This window comes from Micropterus dolomieu, linkage group LG06 (genome assembly GCF_021292245.1).
Source record: "Micropterus dolomieu isolate WLL.071019.BEF.003 ecotype Adirondacks linkage group LG06, ASM2129224v1, whole genome shotgun sequence".
NCBI lineage: Eukaryota > Metazoa > Chordata > Actinopteri > Centrarchiformes > Centrarchidae > Micropterus > Micropterus dolomieu.
Window position 1 is genome coordinate 9,772,844 of NC_060155.1, and position 14,951 is coordinate 9,787,794.

At 40.2% G+C, this 14,951-nt stretch overlaps 3 protein-coding genes across 3 annotated transcripts in view; 2 read left to right on the top strand and 1 right to left on the bottom strand.

Moving 5' to 3' along the window:
- Positions 1 to 460, top strand: part of LOC123972451 (insulin receptor-like) — a 51,298-nt gene extending 50,838 nt beyond the window's left edge. The window contains exon 14 of the mRNA XM_046051961.1: positions 449 to 460. Within this exon, the coding sequence (XP_045907917.1) occupies positions 449 to 460 (12 nt within the window). The remainder of the gene's footprint in view (positions 1 to 448) is intronic.
- Positions 461 to 1,241: 781 nt separating this feature from the next.
- On the bottom strand, positions 1,242 to 5,698 carry sppl2 (signal peptide peptidase-like 2). The gene is made up of 6 exons (XM_046051649.1): positions 5,587 to 5,698; positions 3,789 to 3,905; positions 3,005 to 3,187; positions 2,812 to 2,901; positions 2,398 to 2,537; positions 1,242 to 1,440 (listed from the first exon to the last, which is right to left on the bottom strand). The coding sequence occupies exons 1-6, from the start codon at positions 5,632 to 5,634 to the stop codon at positions 1,257 to 1,259; spliced, it is 762 nt and encodes a 253-aa protein (XP_045907605.1). The 5' UTR covers positions 5,635 to 5,698; the 3' UTR covers positions 1,242 to 1,256.
- Positions 5,699 to 10,227: 4,529 nt separating this feature from the next.
- dapk3 (death-associated protein kinase 3) overlaps positions 10,228 to 14,951 on the top strand; it is a 10,019-nt gene continuing 5,295 nt past the window's right edge. Inside the window, exons 1-8 of the mRNA XM_046051651.1 lie at positions 10,228 to 10,347; positions 11,196 to 11,302; positions 12,731 to 13,091; positions 13,509 to 13,638; positions 13,824 to 13,872; positions 13,961 to 13,987; positions 14,112 to 14,264; positions 14,372 to 14,423. Of these exons, the coding sequence (XP_045907607.1) occupies positions 11,205 to 11,302; positions 12,731 to 13,091; positions 13,509 to 13,638; positions 13,824 to 13,872; positions 13,961 to 13,987; positions 14,112 to 14,264; positions 14,372 to 14,423 (870 nt within the window). The 5' untranslated portion in view covers positions 10,228 to 10,347; positions 11,196 to 11,204. The remainder of the gene's footprint in view (positions 10,348 to 11,195; positions 11,303 to 12,730; positions 13,092 to 13,508; positions 13,639 to 13,823; positions 13,873 to 13,960; positions 13,988 to 14,111; positions 14,265 to 14,371; positions 14,424 to 14,951) is intronic.

Consider the following 14,951-nt stretch of genomic DNA (forward strand, 5'->3'; position numbering starts at 1 on the left):
GTCACTCCATTACTCAGTGACCTCCACTGGCTCCCCGTGGCCTCCAGAATCAAATTCAAGTCACTAATGCTTGCATACAGAGTGACTACTGGGTCTGCACCCATCTACCTAAACTCCATAATACAAACTCACGTTCCTTCTCGGCCGCTATGCTCCTCCAGCGAACGCCACCTGGATCTGCCATCCCTTCACACAAAGCAATCCCAGTCCTGGCTATTCTCATCTGTGACACCACAATGGTGGAACGAGCTACCACACGCCATCAGAGCAGGAGCGTCCCTCTCTAACTTCAAGAAGCTCTTGAAAACTCATCTCTTCCGAGAACACTTCCTCTTATAACACCTCTAACTCCTAACCTCTAACATGCACTTTCTGTGTTCTTCTATCCCCTACAATTATCTTGTATTGATTGCACTTTTTTGTATTGATTGCACTTTTTTTCTCTTAGGTAACTAAGTAACTAACTTCCCTAGGTATTTACCCCATTGATGTAATATGTACTATGAGCTCTTACTAGTACTTATTGCTGCTCTTACTAGTATGTATTGTCAGTTGTAGATCTGTATTTGATGCTCTGTTGATGCTTGTATGTTCCTCAAATGTAAGTCGCTTTGGATAAAAGCGTCTGCCAAATGAGTAAATGTAATGTAAATGAAGACCATATTAGACATACTGTGGAGCCTTACATCTACGTCGACTATGATTTAAAACTGGGCATTGCAGTTACAAACTAAAGCACACTTCTGCAACAGCCTTACTTCTTCCTTTAAATATGTTTTAGTATCAAGGGACGACTTATAAGAAGAATTTGACAATGTTTCCAAAATAGCATCTATATTTATCCAGTTCAGACATTAGAAAAGACAAAAGACAGCCTAGTAAGTGGTGCGCTTATGTAATCAGGTGTGGAAAGGTCTTGTGCGAATGTCTCAGTCGAGGTAAATAAGGAAGCCTGCGTGATGTGGTTGAAAGCTCAGAAAAGGCTAGCAAGTGAACCTTGAGTTGAGATTATTTGTCACACAAGGAAAACATTGTCGGCCATCTTCTTCACATCACTGTATCCAAAGTACTGAGCCATGCCAGACCACAATGAGTGAGGGGAAAATTACAGACTGGCTATGAGAGGCAAACCATCCCCCACACAGCAAATTAATATGTTGGTCACATAAAACTGGATCTGACCACAGAGCTTTTTCTTTTTTAAACAAAACGTGAACGAGTATCTTTTGATCAAGACCGGCGTATTGAGTGTTACATTATGTGCTCAGATCAAGATGTGTGAGTGTATTTGTCGTACCCAGCTGGTCATAGAAAAAGTAGAGTAGCACCAGCATACTGCAGCACATGACCACGAACACATAGATCATGATGGGCGTGATGTCTACCGTCTCCTCATCCAGCTTCTCCGCACCGTCGTCCCGTTTGTGCTTCATGTAGCGTCTGCAGGAGGAGACACGAAATTCAGAGAGTCGTGCTGACCTGAGGCGACTTGTTTGGGGCTCAGAAAGACTAGTGATCAGAATCTGAGCACGCCTGTGCCAGATTTTTAAGCAACACAGTCAGCAGTTATCCAGCCTCTTGGGTTTTGTCTTTTATTTGTTTTATTAAACAGTATTCACTGATGGTTGGTGACTTGCCAAAGCAGACAGATGATCATCCTACCATCCACAGTCAATATTTACCATAATGCAGCTGGCTTGCTGGCCTCACTTCCACTTCCCGAGTTCAAAACACACTCCTATTCCAAAATGTTTTTAGCCTGTGGTGCTGTGCGTCAGAGACCCCATCCGACTATGCCCTCAGTTGCCCTGGCAACTCCGTCAGGAAGGACGGACTCGGGTTGGCTCAAGTCGGTGAGTCACTCACACGGCCTCAAATAAACAACAGTGCCCTTTAGTGGAGTCCAATGCAGACTGCTTGGTTGGAAATGAAGAGACGAATACACTCTCCTCTAAGAGACAAGACGGAGCAATCTTACACTTGTAGGGCTTTGCCAAGAAAACGGTGACTAATTTCTCCCAGAGATGACTTCCCCGATAAATTAACTAGGATTTAAATTCAGCACCCGGGACTAAAAGCGTGGTATGCACAGGCAGGGGTAAACTTTGTGTCCTGTAATAATGTGATGAAGTGGAAAGTACAAAGTCAGGTAAACTGTACACTACAACCTGCATTGTCGTTGGCAATCAATTACTATGTTAGTCCCTTAAAAGACGTAAATTAATTGACATCCTCTATTCTGATAAATAAAAGCTTTAATGAATTTACCCTCCAGTATATCACTGCTTGTAGTTGTTTCTGTGTATGACACTTGCCAACTACGCCTTTAAAATAATGGAGAGATCACCCACATTAAATGTCAGTTTCCAACTCTTTTCCTTCATTGTGTCCACTTACTTCTTGCTGTCTCTGCTGCCGGCCCAGCAACCTCCAATAGCCACCGTTCCTACTGCCATCAAAAAGATGATCACCATGTTGTAGTCCAACACCGGCTCATTGGGTGCGTACATGGCAACCAGTCTTCCTTTACCAAAGGTCTGCAGGAGTTAGAAACTGCATTAAGTTAGGTCAAAGCCAAAAATGTTGTTAAATCAGTACATACTGTATGAAACTCCCTAGTAGATTCTCATCAACCATTCATTATTTTACATATAGCAAGAACCATTGTTTTCCCGCTTGTCAACTAACCCAAAGTGAAATATTTACACCATGTTCAAGCTAACTGACTTTGCTGACTGATCAGGAAGAGAAACACTGACACAGTGGGTCTGTTTGTCTACTGTTTATAATGGCTGGTGGCTGTCCTCTCACCTTACTGATGTCCAGCATATCAGAGTAGCTGAGCAGCGCTACAGGAATGTCAATCTCCTCATATTGAGTCTTGTTTCCTGCTGGAGGTGTCTGTAATTTAAAAAGAATAAATAAATAAACAAACATTTAATCTTGATGCACAATGACTATAAGCAACCGCCTTAAGATGGTTATAGTTATAAAGCAGGGTTACCAGTCTGTCCTTGCTGACAATAAGTAGGCCCTTGGCGCCGTTAAGCTGGGCCAGCCGAACCTTTTCATAAAAAGTGCAGTTGCCTCTCATCACCATGGGAATGCGATTTGGGAAGCCTCCCTCCGGGACATCAGAGGGCAAGCACAAGACCGATGTCGTCAGGTCGTAGATCTGAAGACGCGACTTTAAAACAAAAGGTATGCAATGTTAACCAGAGCTGGATCCTTTCATGGTTCAACATTTAACATTAATATAAAAAATAAAATAAATATCTTGCAAATGACACATTATTTTGTGCGGCTAGATATAACTGAGAAAAAATGCTTCTTGAATCAATGAAAAAGAGCTGGATCATGTCTGTTGCAGCAAAGATGCAGTCTGGTCTTTGATAAGGGCTGTATGAATTTTAAAAACTTGTGTACTAAATACTTGAGTTTTTATTTATTTTTTCCCTAATGATACAATTAAAAAAAGGAATTCCTTTTTATTTGCCAATGACCTGCAAACTGTAATACGAGCGAATTACAGGAACTCATTTCACTCCAACATTCACTGCTAGTTCAGAAACAAGCGAGTCCTAACAGGCACTAAGAGTGGAGATCAGATTTCAGCACCGTGTGTGAGACTTCCTAAAATAGAATTTATTGATCAACTACAAAGAAAAAGTAGTTTATCTCCACTGTTGTTTGTCACACATGTGAAGCAGTTTGTGAGAAATTATTTTCAAAGAGTCATTATTATTATTGCTTACAAAAGACTTGATCACATCTTTCTCGTGACTTACTGCCTTATTGAGGTCCTGAGGTAGACGTGCCCACTGTGAGTTGAAGAATATGCAGTAATCCTTTCCTTTGCTCTTGCCCTTGTCACTGAAATGGGCCATGCCGTACTCTCCCACCACCTGTCAACATGTCAACAATGTCTGTATCACTCCACATGTCCATGAGATGTACGCAACTTTAATTTTTGGATCATAGACTTGACAACATTATGACCAGCCACACATGAATGTTCTGTAACAAGTTCAAAGTATTGCTGAAAATGTCGTGTGCATTTTGCATTTTGGACATATGGGGCTGATGACAACACTGATATTTGGGATTAAAGAAATTCTGTTAGAGTAAATGGGTTGAAGGGCAAGTTTTTTTAATGGCATTTTTGATTTCTTTATATTTATTTATGCTACAAAACACACCAATCTAATGGGAGAACAAGACATAAAAACGTATTTCCAACATGGCCCTGATATACAAACATCATGTAACATAAAATAAAATACTAGAATGTTAAAAAACTCAATTACATCAGTGCAAACTTGATTAAATTTCAAAATCATGATCTGTCACCTTCCTCCCTGAATAACCTCTGACTTGACACCTATGGTTCCTCTAGTTTTTGTCAACTTAATATTTAATGTATTTTTTAATCAAGGCAAGTTAAAGCCGTGTTAACTCCAGACCACTGATATGTCAACACAAATATTCAAGAACATGCCTGTTGATGTTATTGTACACATGATGCATGTCTGTTGTTGTTGAGCTGCACAGGCAGCAGTTCCACACATGAGTTTGAGCATGCTTAGCATGGATCCCTTAAATTGATTTAGCAAATGTGTCTTAATAAATGTACGCACTGAAGGCATAATTTTAAACTTAAAAAATAAATGTATAATTCTTAACACACACTGCAATCCCAGGAGAAGCCTTTTGTAAACAATGGAGCATGCTGATGGACAAACTAATGATGATACTTTAAATTAAAAGAAACATTTCCCCGCACCATAGTCCCATTTTATGTACACTAAAAATGAGTATAAACCTTTTAGTTTGAGGTGCTGTTGAACTGTAACATTTAGTTTACCCTAACTGACAGAAATTGGGTAAAAAAACAAACTACAACCTCGAATGTTACCATAATACTGAATCAACACGACAAAAAAACAGTTTCAAGTTTAATGAGGAAGGAATTTTTGCAGGGTTGTTATTAGTTTTGCCAGGTGTACATAATAAACTGACAAGGTAACGACCGGTGGCCTCGACTACTGTATTTGGGATCCTAAAGAATTAAAGTGCTTAAAGTTGAACTTGATTTAGAAAACCTTCTGTATCTGTAAAACCAGAGTCTGTGTCACCCGTTACACATAGAAGAGAAGAAAAACTACCGGCGGGTCAACGTACGGTTTCAATATTTTAGGCAGCGACATTATAACGACAAATATCCTCAAGTCCCAAATTCCCGATGCGTTATCACGTATGTGTAGCTGTAGCGTATGTAGCTGCATGTGTGACTTGTTAGCTAATAACGTTACTTCCCAATCCACAGTTTGTCATAAACGATGTGTTGGTTTCAACGATGTGGTGAATCAGCAGTAATCAAGCTACGTTCATGTTTCATCAAAAAGGTGAGTGGTGTGTGGGTTCGTTGGGTTCCCAGGGCCCACGGTGATCTCCGCAAGCTAACAGTCATAGCATCCCAGCTAATATAATCCCAAAACACGGTCTGTTTTTGTCAGCCACGTGCCGCTAAGCGAAGCAAATGCACAAAGAAACAGTTTTCGAAGAAACACACTCGGTCTCTCTCACCTTCTGGATGAGAAAAGCGGTCCAAATCAGCGTTTCGGGGACCCTCATGATGCCTAGCTTGTTGTTGTTTCCCCCATCAACCAACCGCTCGGCTCGAGTCCCTCACACGAGCCCCCACCAGCTGTTTAGGGACGCCACGCCCACTTTTTGCTGTGCTGGATCTTTTATTGGCTGCCACCGTCACGAGCGCGCGAATACGTCCCTGATTGGTTAAAGTCAAAGTCTGTCAAAAAAAGGTCAAAACTAAAAAAAGTCATGATATTAATCAGTGGAAACTCTATGGTGGAAACGTTGAGACAGAAGTGAGATAATCTAAATAAATCTATGTGTACTAATCATTTTTAGTCTAGTTTACCTGGGGCCTGGCAGTTTAGACTGAAGCAACACAGACATGGTTGAGCTTTTAAAGATGGAGGACCGTTCATGGTGTAAAACACAAGTTACAGTAGTAGTAGGAAATAAGCGCGGTGCCATGGCATTTAAATTTAATAGACTTGATCAAAATTGATTCGATATGTCTGAAATTATCAATATAAATCATACAAGTAAGTAGCAGTATCAACACAAACATGAAATTAAAAATTAACGATACTATTTAGGCTCATATTTGAAACAGACATTGCTAGCATAAATATGAGTCATCATATTTGATATTTTTCTTTAAATGTTTCTTTATTGTCTTGTGGTCATTTTTTATCTGTTTTTTACTGAGGATTTTGGGAATTCTTCAGTCACCACATTTGTGGACCTGAACCACGTGACTTGGACTCTTGAATGCTGGTACATTGTGGCTATGCTTTCCATCCCTAAACCTGTATTTTCACTGTAATTATAGTTTATGGTACACTGGTATTCCTCCAGTAAAACTGCTAATCTGCAAATATTTTGCTTTTTGAAACATCAACTTTGTAAGCAGTTTATGAATTGTTCTATACACTGGAGGCAGTGGCGGACTCAGGCTGCTGGAGGGAGAAGGGCGAAAAGAGAAAAAAAGGGCCCCAGCTGTGTATAGTGGGGCAGCAAGGTGCAGAATGTCGTGATGCACATGGTGAAACCTTTATAGATTAAAATTATTTTATTATATGACTCAGATTTAAAGTTGCAGTCGACAACTATTGAATATACAATGCAAAACTTTCTGCGTTGCTCTCTGCTGCTTGTATTACTTCGCCAAGCCCCAACCACCAAACCTATAAGGCAGGCTGAATGAAGTGGAAGGAGGCAGAAGTGTGGACCCATAATGCAGACAGTGGCAAGGCGGATGCAGTTCAAATAGGTTTATTAAGATAAACAATCGCTATCGCTATCTGTTGGACTTGCCCCTAGCAAGATTGCCCAGCAACATTGCTCAAAAAGTTGCCCCGTGTATCATCAGCTTTAGTTTCTGTTGCTAAGGCAAGGATTATACTTTCTGCGTCCACGAGTACGGGAGGGTCCACTAGGGTCTGTGTGACGAAAAAATCGTCATTAGAGGAGGTACGCATTGGGTCCGCGTGCCTCCCATTTTTTGTGACTGACTAGCGCTACCAGGGCAACAACCAATCTACTGCGCATGTGTGGAACGTGTCCGCCAAGCTGACTGTTGAAGGTAGTATAAACAGAAGTAGTCTGTGTCCGCTCCCGAGTATAATCAAGGCTTAAGTCCAACAAACTTTCAGACCCGTCAGACTTTTATCACGCTGCTGCCACAGTCCATTACTGCACTACCTGGAGAAATGTCAAATTTTTCCTTTCAACCTCTCTGGGTAGTGACTGTAACTATTACAAGTGCCCCAGCAACAATGTTTGACCATAGCTTGTAAAAATACAACAAAAAAGCTAGAAGCCAACGGATTTCAGTTAGAGCAAGACCTGCGATGTGATTGGCCAGCTGCGCATTTGGGGCATGGCTTAGCGAAGGCTCAATTAAACACAGGTGAGACCGAGACACATGAGCAATCAAGGCAAACAGGGAACAAAACTAGACAAAAACACCATCCATCCATCCATCATCAACCGCTTATCCTGTGTACAGGGTCGCAGGGGGCTGGAGCCAATCCCAGCTGGCATCGGGCGAAAGGCGGGGTACACCCTGGACAGGTCGCCAGTCCATCGCAGACAAAAACACCAATGATTACAAAATAAAACAGGAAGTAAAGCTAATGACAATAGTACGAGTACTCCAAAATACAGCAGAAAACTTCAAACAGGAGCATAACAACAGAACACTTCTGGTGTCTAAAGTTTAGATGACTACAAATTTAAACTTACATAGATTTTATCTCTAGGTTATTGATTAACAATTAACACTAACAAACTATGCTAATATAGTTGTGGCTAGCTGGCATACAAGCAGCTTGTTTGAAAGTGAACATATTTCACCAAATGTAAATGTAAAACTACATTAAAAAAGGGTGTCTTAAAAAGAAATAGATTTGTTCTAGTATAAACAAATCATCAATTAACATAGACCAACATTCTTTCTATAAAATAATGTGTGTTTTAAATAGGGGGTGCGCAGGTGTGCACAAGCAGTGCGTTAGAGACTGCTCCTGGGTCTGATTGATAGTTTTGACTCGGGAGCTGTCATTCTTGCAAATGGCATTAGGAGCAGTGGGAGGATCCAGAGGAACCGGATTTTCACAGAAACCCAACCTTTTGTTACCATCCTATGCTCACTAAATTCTTCTCACATGTTACAAAATGTTGTCATGTTATATGAACATGTGGTCACTAAGTAACTTAATGGACTTCTTGCTGAATTTGTATTGTGTTGTATTTGTAAATATTATTTAAAATGCCATTAAGGAAAATGGTCAAGCAAAGAAATTCGAAGTACTACAGCTAGCTGTTTGGCAGAATACTTGTTTGAGAATTGAAGTGGCAATGGATATCGTTAAATGATTATAAATATTTGAACTATCCAGTTATTCATCCAAGTTTTGGGTTGGATACTGAATGCTCTTGTGATTTCTTTAGCGTGTGTTTTAATTATGCCTGTGACATTTCGTTTGTACATTCATACATTCAATAGCTGTTCTACATCCTAGCAACCATAAACTCACTTATAAGTCAAACTAGAAAAAAAGTAGGTGAACATTTATACTATTTATTTAGTTAATTTTAACTGGGTTTTATTGGCATGGAAAACATATGTTTACCTTGTCAAAGCAAGTGTGAAATAAAAGCGTACATTATTATTATTATTATAATATAATTAATTAGTTCTTTTTGAGTACTGTCACCTCGGTTACCCAGTGTTATCTGAATGACCTCAGTCCCTCATTAATCTTTGCATGCTTGATCTTGTTATTCATTGACGTACTGCAGCGGGTTGATTCACTCTACATGATGTCATTCCATATGTCCTCCCGTCTGCCGGATATTTACCTGCATCAAGCGACACAGCACCGGAAGTTAAGCGAACCCTGCCTTCAAAATAATAGCATTGCACAAGAAGAAATCCAGTGAACGTCTTTATACCAGAAGATAACAGTACTTTTATCTGCATGGTGGCACCTCATACATGACTGCCACTTAGTGGTCAGAGTGATGGGTTTATTGTAATAAATAAGGGAAGAGACAGGCAGATTATAGGAAGCACTGGATGAAGGAGTACTTGTAGTGTATATGAAGACATGTTGTTTCAATCTGACTTTTACATTGAAATAGCAAATACACTTGCAACATAAACATGTAAATACAACAGTGTACCTAACATTTTTCAGGTCCCTATCCAGGATTTTGAAGTCATGACCCCAAATATCCAGATGTAGTGCAACCCCAACCACCTGAAACATTTGAGTGACAACCATGTTCCTAACATTCAGTATTTCCATTTAACCCTTAAAATACCTTTTCTGTAAATATTATCTTGCCACATGAAGGTCTAAATGCTGTTTCAAAGAATTCTCCACAATGCTATAATTATGGTGAAGAAATAAATCCCTTACATTAGGTTATCCCTAAAAGTAAAACCCACTAAAATTTAGGATTTACTTAAAACTTGGATAGTTTAAAGTTTTCACATGTCATTAAAATAAACCTAAATTCCCAGAAATAACATTCTTGGTGTCCACAATTCCACTATGGTAGTTGGTGTTTTGCAACATCACACACACTTTTAGTATGTAGTTAACTGAAAGGCTGTTTAAGCATACAAGGAATGCATTTCAGTGTTCAATGAGAATTATTAGAAGTAGTCCACCACTGCAGGAGTTAATAGTACCAGTGTTTCAGGTCTACACCCAAAATGTGTATCTCTATATTGTACTATACTATAATAACTTAAGATGCTCCTTTATTGATCTTGATATAGGTGAGGGAAATTCAAATTGGCACGGCAGCACAGGGAAATGCAGTGCAAAGAAAACAAAAACACAATCGGTTAGAATCAGTAATCAGAAAAATACAATAAAAGTAGAATCAGTGATCCTCAGGATCAAATATATAACATATGTACTATGTACTATGTATTATGCCCAATCAAAAAAGAGTCCATTGATATCTATTGATATCACGGCACCAGAATTATCACAAGAAAAGCTCAAATGCAGCAACAAATGATTTTTACTAGTTGTGGGAGCACACCCACAAAAATACAACTCCAGTGGCTTACCTTGACTGTTCATGCAACCACGCCGGTGCTCACGCCTTTATTTTGACACAGAAGACCGGAAGTTGTGTGTTTCTCCGAGGCTAGCTTGACCCTGTTGTTCAGTCTGGGAATTCACACACACAACTACTTCGGAGGGGAATGCAGCGCTCTTAGCCAACCATACTGTAAGTATACGTTACAGCAACGGATTCACAGTTTTTCGGTTAAACATATATGTTTCTGACAGTATTCCAGTGTTATTAATTGTATGTTTTCCTTACTGAAGTAACACTTGTCACAAACAGCGAAAGCCGGTGTTTATACCGTACGTTAACGTCAGCTAGTAAACCGGCTAACGTTAAGCTAGCTGTCTTCCGTCGCTGCGATTCCCTTATTTTTGTATTCTGGTCGTCTTGAAGAAGTTAATAAGTTGTACCTATGACACGAGTTTCCTTTTGTATTTGTGGCAATAAACCTGATCTTTATGCCGCTTTTCTCTAATGATATTCCACGGAGAGAAAGTGTCTCTGCTGCCTGCTTTTCAAAGCGTTTTTAACAACAGCAGAGTCGTTAATCAGCATCGTTTACAGCTACTCACCAGTGTGAGGTATGAGCTACAATCAGAATTAGTTTCAGTTAAACTTTTTATGTATAGTCCAGTCACATTAAACAAGGTTCAAATGAGACAAAAACACGGTTGTTTGGCTAAATCCCAGTCCCTTTAATTGAGTGAGAGATAGCTGGACCAGGGCAGGAGATGATGTAAGTAAGACTGGTATGCAGAGGTCTGACATCAGCCAGAAAACTGGAGCTGTGCTGACTCGGGCCAAATAAGGAGGGAAGAAACGCAGGTACTCAAGAGGTGAACTTCCATGTTAGAGGAAAATGGGAATTATGGCCTTTAGTTATGACTTTTCTCATAGTTTAGATCTGCCAACAGGCCATTGTTTTGGTCACTGTATTGTCTGTCATGTCATTTCACATTTCACTCCCTGTATTAACGGGGTTAATATCTTTTTCTTTTTCACTGTAGTGACTCTCAATGCATTGCTCCCAGTACAATCCCAGTCCGCACACCATGGCTGGCTTCAGGCAAGAGGATGTTGAGTTGTATTATGAGATGGGAGAGGAGCTGGGCAGGTATTTATTGTCTTTTCTTCTCTGGCAAAACTCACCTAAAAGCATCTGTCCGATACCTCTACTGTCATCAGTTTGAGAAAAGACTCTGGTCACACTTGACTCTAACATTTGTCTTGGGTGTCCCAGTCACTGTACAGCTTTAAATACAAGTGTGAATGCTCCCAAAACACATTTATGATGCTTTTGGATTTATTAATTTATGCATTGTTTCAAGGCCTTCAGAGGTTTGCATGTCCACATATGTAGTGTTGTGTCTTTAGTTGATAGTATATGCACAGCATGACAGTTAGTTTTTTTTTTTTGAAACAACTCAAACAACTTTTTAAAAGTAAGGTACCATATAGCTGCAGCAGAGGGTGTATATGGCTGAGCACGAATGTTAGTATAATAATACTTTTTCACAAATAAAAGATGCATTTTGATGCCATGTATGAGCTGCAAACCATCCAAAACATTAGATCTAACGATGGCCAAAATATTTAGTATGTGTCAGCAATATATCAAATATGCTTTTTACGCTGTGCTTGACAGTTTGCAAGCGAGTCATCCAGTATTAGCAGATTAAACAAACTTTCTACCTCAGCTATCTTTCTTCTGCAGTAATGCAGCAAAAGTGTGACATCACTGCCTCTCAATGTGCCTCTCCACCTCTGCTGTGGCTTAGAGTCTCTAAAGGATACTGAATTGTTTTATCCTCACCTGCACGTTGTCTTATTGTTCTCGTCAGTAATGTTATTTATTAATTCCCGTTTAAACCCGATACTATAAAACAAAATTATATATTTCCATTATCTCTCTATACAGTAGAAAAGGCCGGCACATGTACTGTTTCAATCATGTATCAATTGTTAAGCTTTTCTATCTGCTACTTAGACCATTTTATTTCCAACTATTTTATTAATCTGTTACTGAGTCTAGTGTTTCCCCCAAGTGGTCCCTGAGATAAATCTGAGGAGTCACAAGAAGGAGTCACTTCAAAAATCTCCTGTTTACCCAGTCATTTATTCTGACAAATTGAGTCCTTAATGTTTCCTAAAACAAATGAAAAACTCTGCCTGTGCATCAATAATACTTCTCCTTGTTTCTTGAAATACTGGACACTTTCACCTCTCCAGGCTTCTTAAAATCCCTCAGATGAACAATCTGAGAAAGAAAGAAAAAATGTTTTGCTTGAACGCCTACGTCATAGTAGAAGGTGCTTCATTTTAAGGGGGCACAAGCCAAACAACTTGGGAAGCACTGACTTAACCTATAAAATGTTAAAAATAATGATCACTTCCCATCACAAGTTATCATTGCCCAAAGTGATGTCTTGATATAGCTTCTGTAGTCTGACCTGCAGCCAAGAATTCAATCATCATAATAACATGCAGCTGGGACTATATTATCCTTATTTTTTAACATCCCTTTGCTCTCTCCTCCCTGCAGCGGACAGTTTGCCATTGTTCGTAAGTGTAAGGAGAAGAGCTCTGGTGTGGAGTACGCAGCCAAGTTCATCAAGAAGAGGCGGCTGTCGTCCAGCCGGCGGGGGGTGAGCCGCGAAGAGATCGAGCGTGAGGTCAACATCCTGCGGGAGATCCAGCACAGCAACATCATCACCCTGCACGACATCTTCGAAAACAAGACGGACGTGATCCTGATCCTGGAGCTGGTGTCCGGAGGGGAGCTCTTTGACTTCCTGGCCGAGAAGGAATCGCTGACGGAGGAGGAAGCCACCCAGTTTCTCAAGCAGATCCTGGACGGCGTTCAGTATCTGCACTCCAAACGCATTGCTCACTTTGACCTCAAGGTCAGCAGTCTGTGTGGGTTAAGGCGGCTTGTTTGCGAGGCTCTGGGGTCCGCAGTTGTAGTTGACGTGTTAGTTAGGTCTGTTATGGTGTTCTTTTAGGATCTAGCATGTCTGTGTTTGTGGAAAGGTTTTTCCATCTGGAAGAGAGGCTGTAGACACACAAGGTTGTCGAGCTACCTGCTGATTTTGGTTCAATAGTACACATACAAGGACTCTTTTGTTGCTCTCAGTGTACAGACAAAGAAATAGGAAAAACAGATAAAAACAGCGACAAAAAGCTTCACAAGATAAATATTAAACTACTATGTACAGTTTTGTATATGTATAGCTTTTTTCTTTCTTAGCTCTCTATTTACATGGGTACTGTATCAAAACCTGATTCTCTCATGTTCAGCTGTAATGTTTTGTATCTTTCAGCCCGAGAATATCATGCTGCTAGACAAGAACGTCCCCAATCCCCGGATCAAGCTGATTGACTTTGGGATTGCTCATCAGATTAAAGAGGGAAATGAGTTCAAGAACATTTTTGGAACGCCAGAGTTTGTTGGTGAGACTGTGTTTCTTCCCCCCATCAGTAAAAAATGTTCCACTTACAAAAACCCTAAATCGTTTTTTTTGTGCTAGTGTGTGCCCACGCTGGCAAGGCAGTTAAACCATGTATGTGGATGATAGTGCGTTGCAGATCTCCACATCTGGTGTGAATTAAAGCGTTCATTCCTCTGTGCTTTACAGCGCCTGAAATAGTCAACTATGAGCCGCTCGGACTGGAGGCAGACATGTGGTAAGATGTCAACATGTGTTTATTCTCCTCTGTATGCTGATCCGTGTGGCAGTTTCCTTTCATGTTTGGTTCTGCTCTTTCTCTGCAGGAGCATCGGCGTGATCACGTACATTCTGTGAGTAATGTTTCACACCACGGCAGTGGTGGCAACTGGCAGTTGAATGTTTGTCGCAACGTAAACCACTTCGCTCGTCATCCGTGTGTTTTTTAAAGCAAAGCCTTAATATGCGTCCCCGTAGGTTGAGCGGTGCCTCACCGTTTCTGGGCGAGACCAAGCAGGAGACCCTGACAAACATCTCAGCTGTCAACTATGACTTTGATGAGGAGTATTTCAGCAACACCAGTGAGCTGGCTAAGGACTTCATACGCCGCCTGCTGGTCAAGGATCCCAAGTAGGATTTTATACCAAACCCGAAGAAGAGACTTCTCTGTTGTGTAGACATATATAGAAAGTCTCTGCGCTGTCATTTTCTCACTGGTGGATCATTTTCTTTTGCAGGAAGAGAATGACAATTGATGACAGTCTTGAGCACCCCTGGATTAAGGTGAGTGTTGTTGTTTTGTCTTCGCATTTATATTATTTGGTGATGTAGCGTAACATCACAATCACAATCACTTTCAGGTGAGGCGCTCGGCTGCTGAGCTGTCTATTTATGTTAGGAAACTTGTTCAAGACACATTTAAGCCCCTGAAAGTGCTGAGAAATGAATCTTGTGTTTAACACTGTCCTGACTTTGGGAGGCATTGGACATTTTGTTTTAAAAAGTGCTATTTAAATACATTTTACTTACACACATTATTTATGTTTTTTCTTACATTAACAAATAGAGGCAGACCAATATTTCGACAGTTATTAGCTTATTACAGATGTATCAGTGTACTTGTATGTTTGCTGATAAGAAACAATGCATGCCAGAGATACATTTGAGGTAATTTAGGAACAGTCTCTCCATTACATAGTTTTTCTACCAGTAAGAATGATTTTTTTTTTTTTTATTTATTTTTTTTTTTTTTTAAGAAATCCTTAATCTATGTTATGTGTTCATGTAGCGGCTGATCATTATCAGACCTTTTGAAGC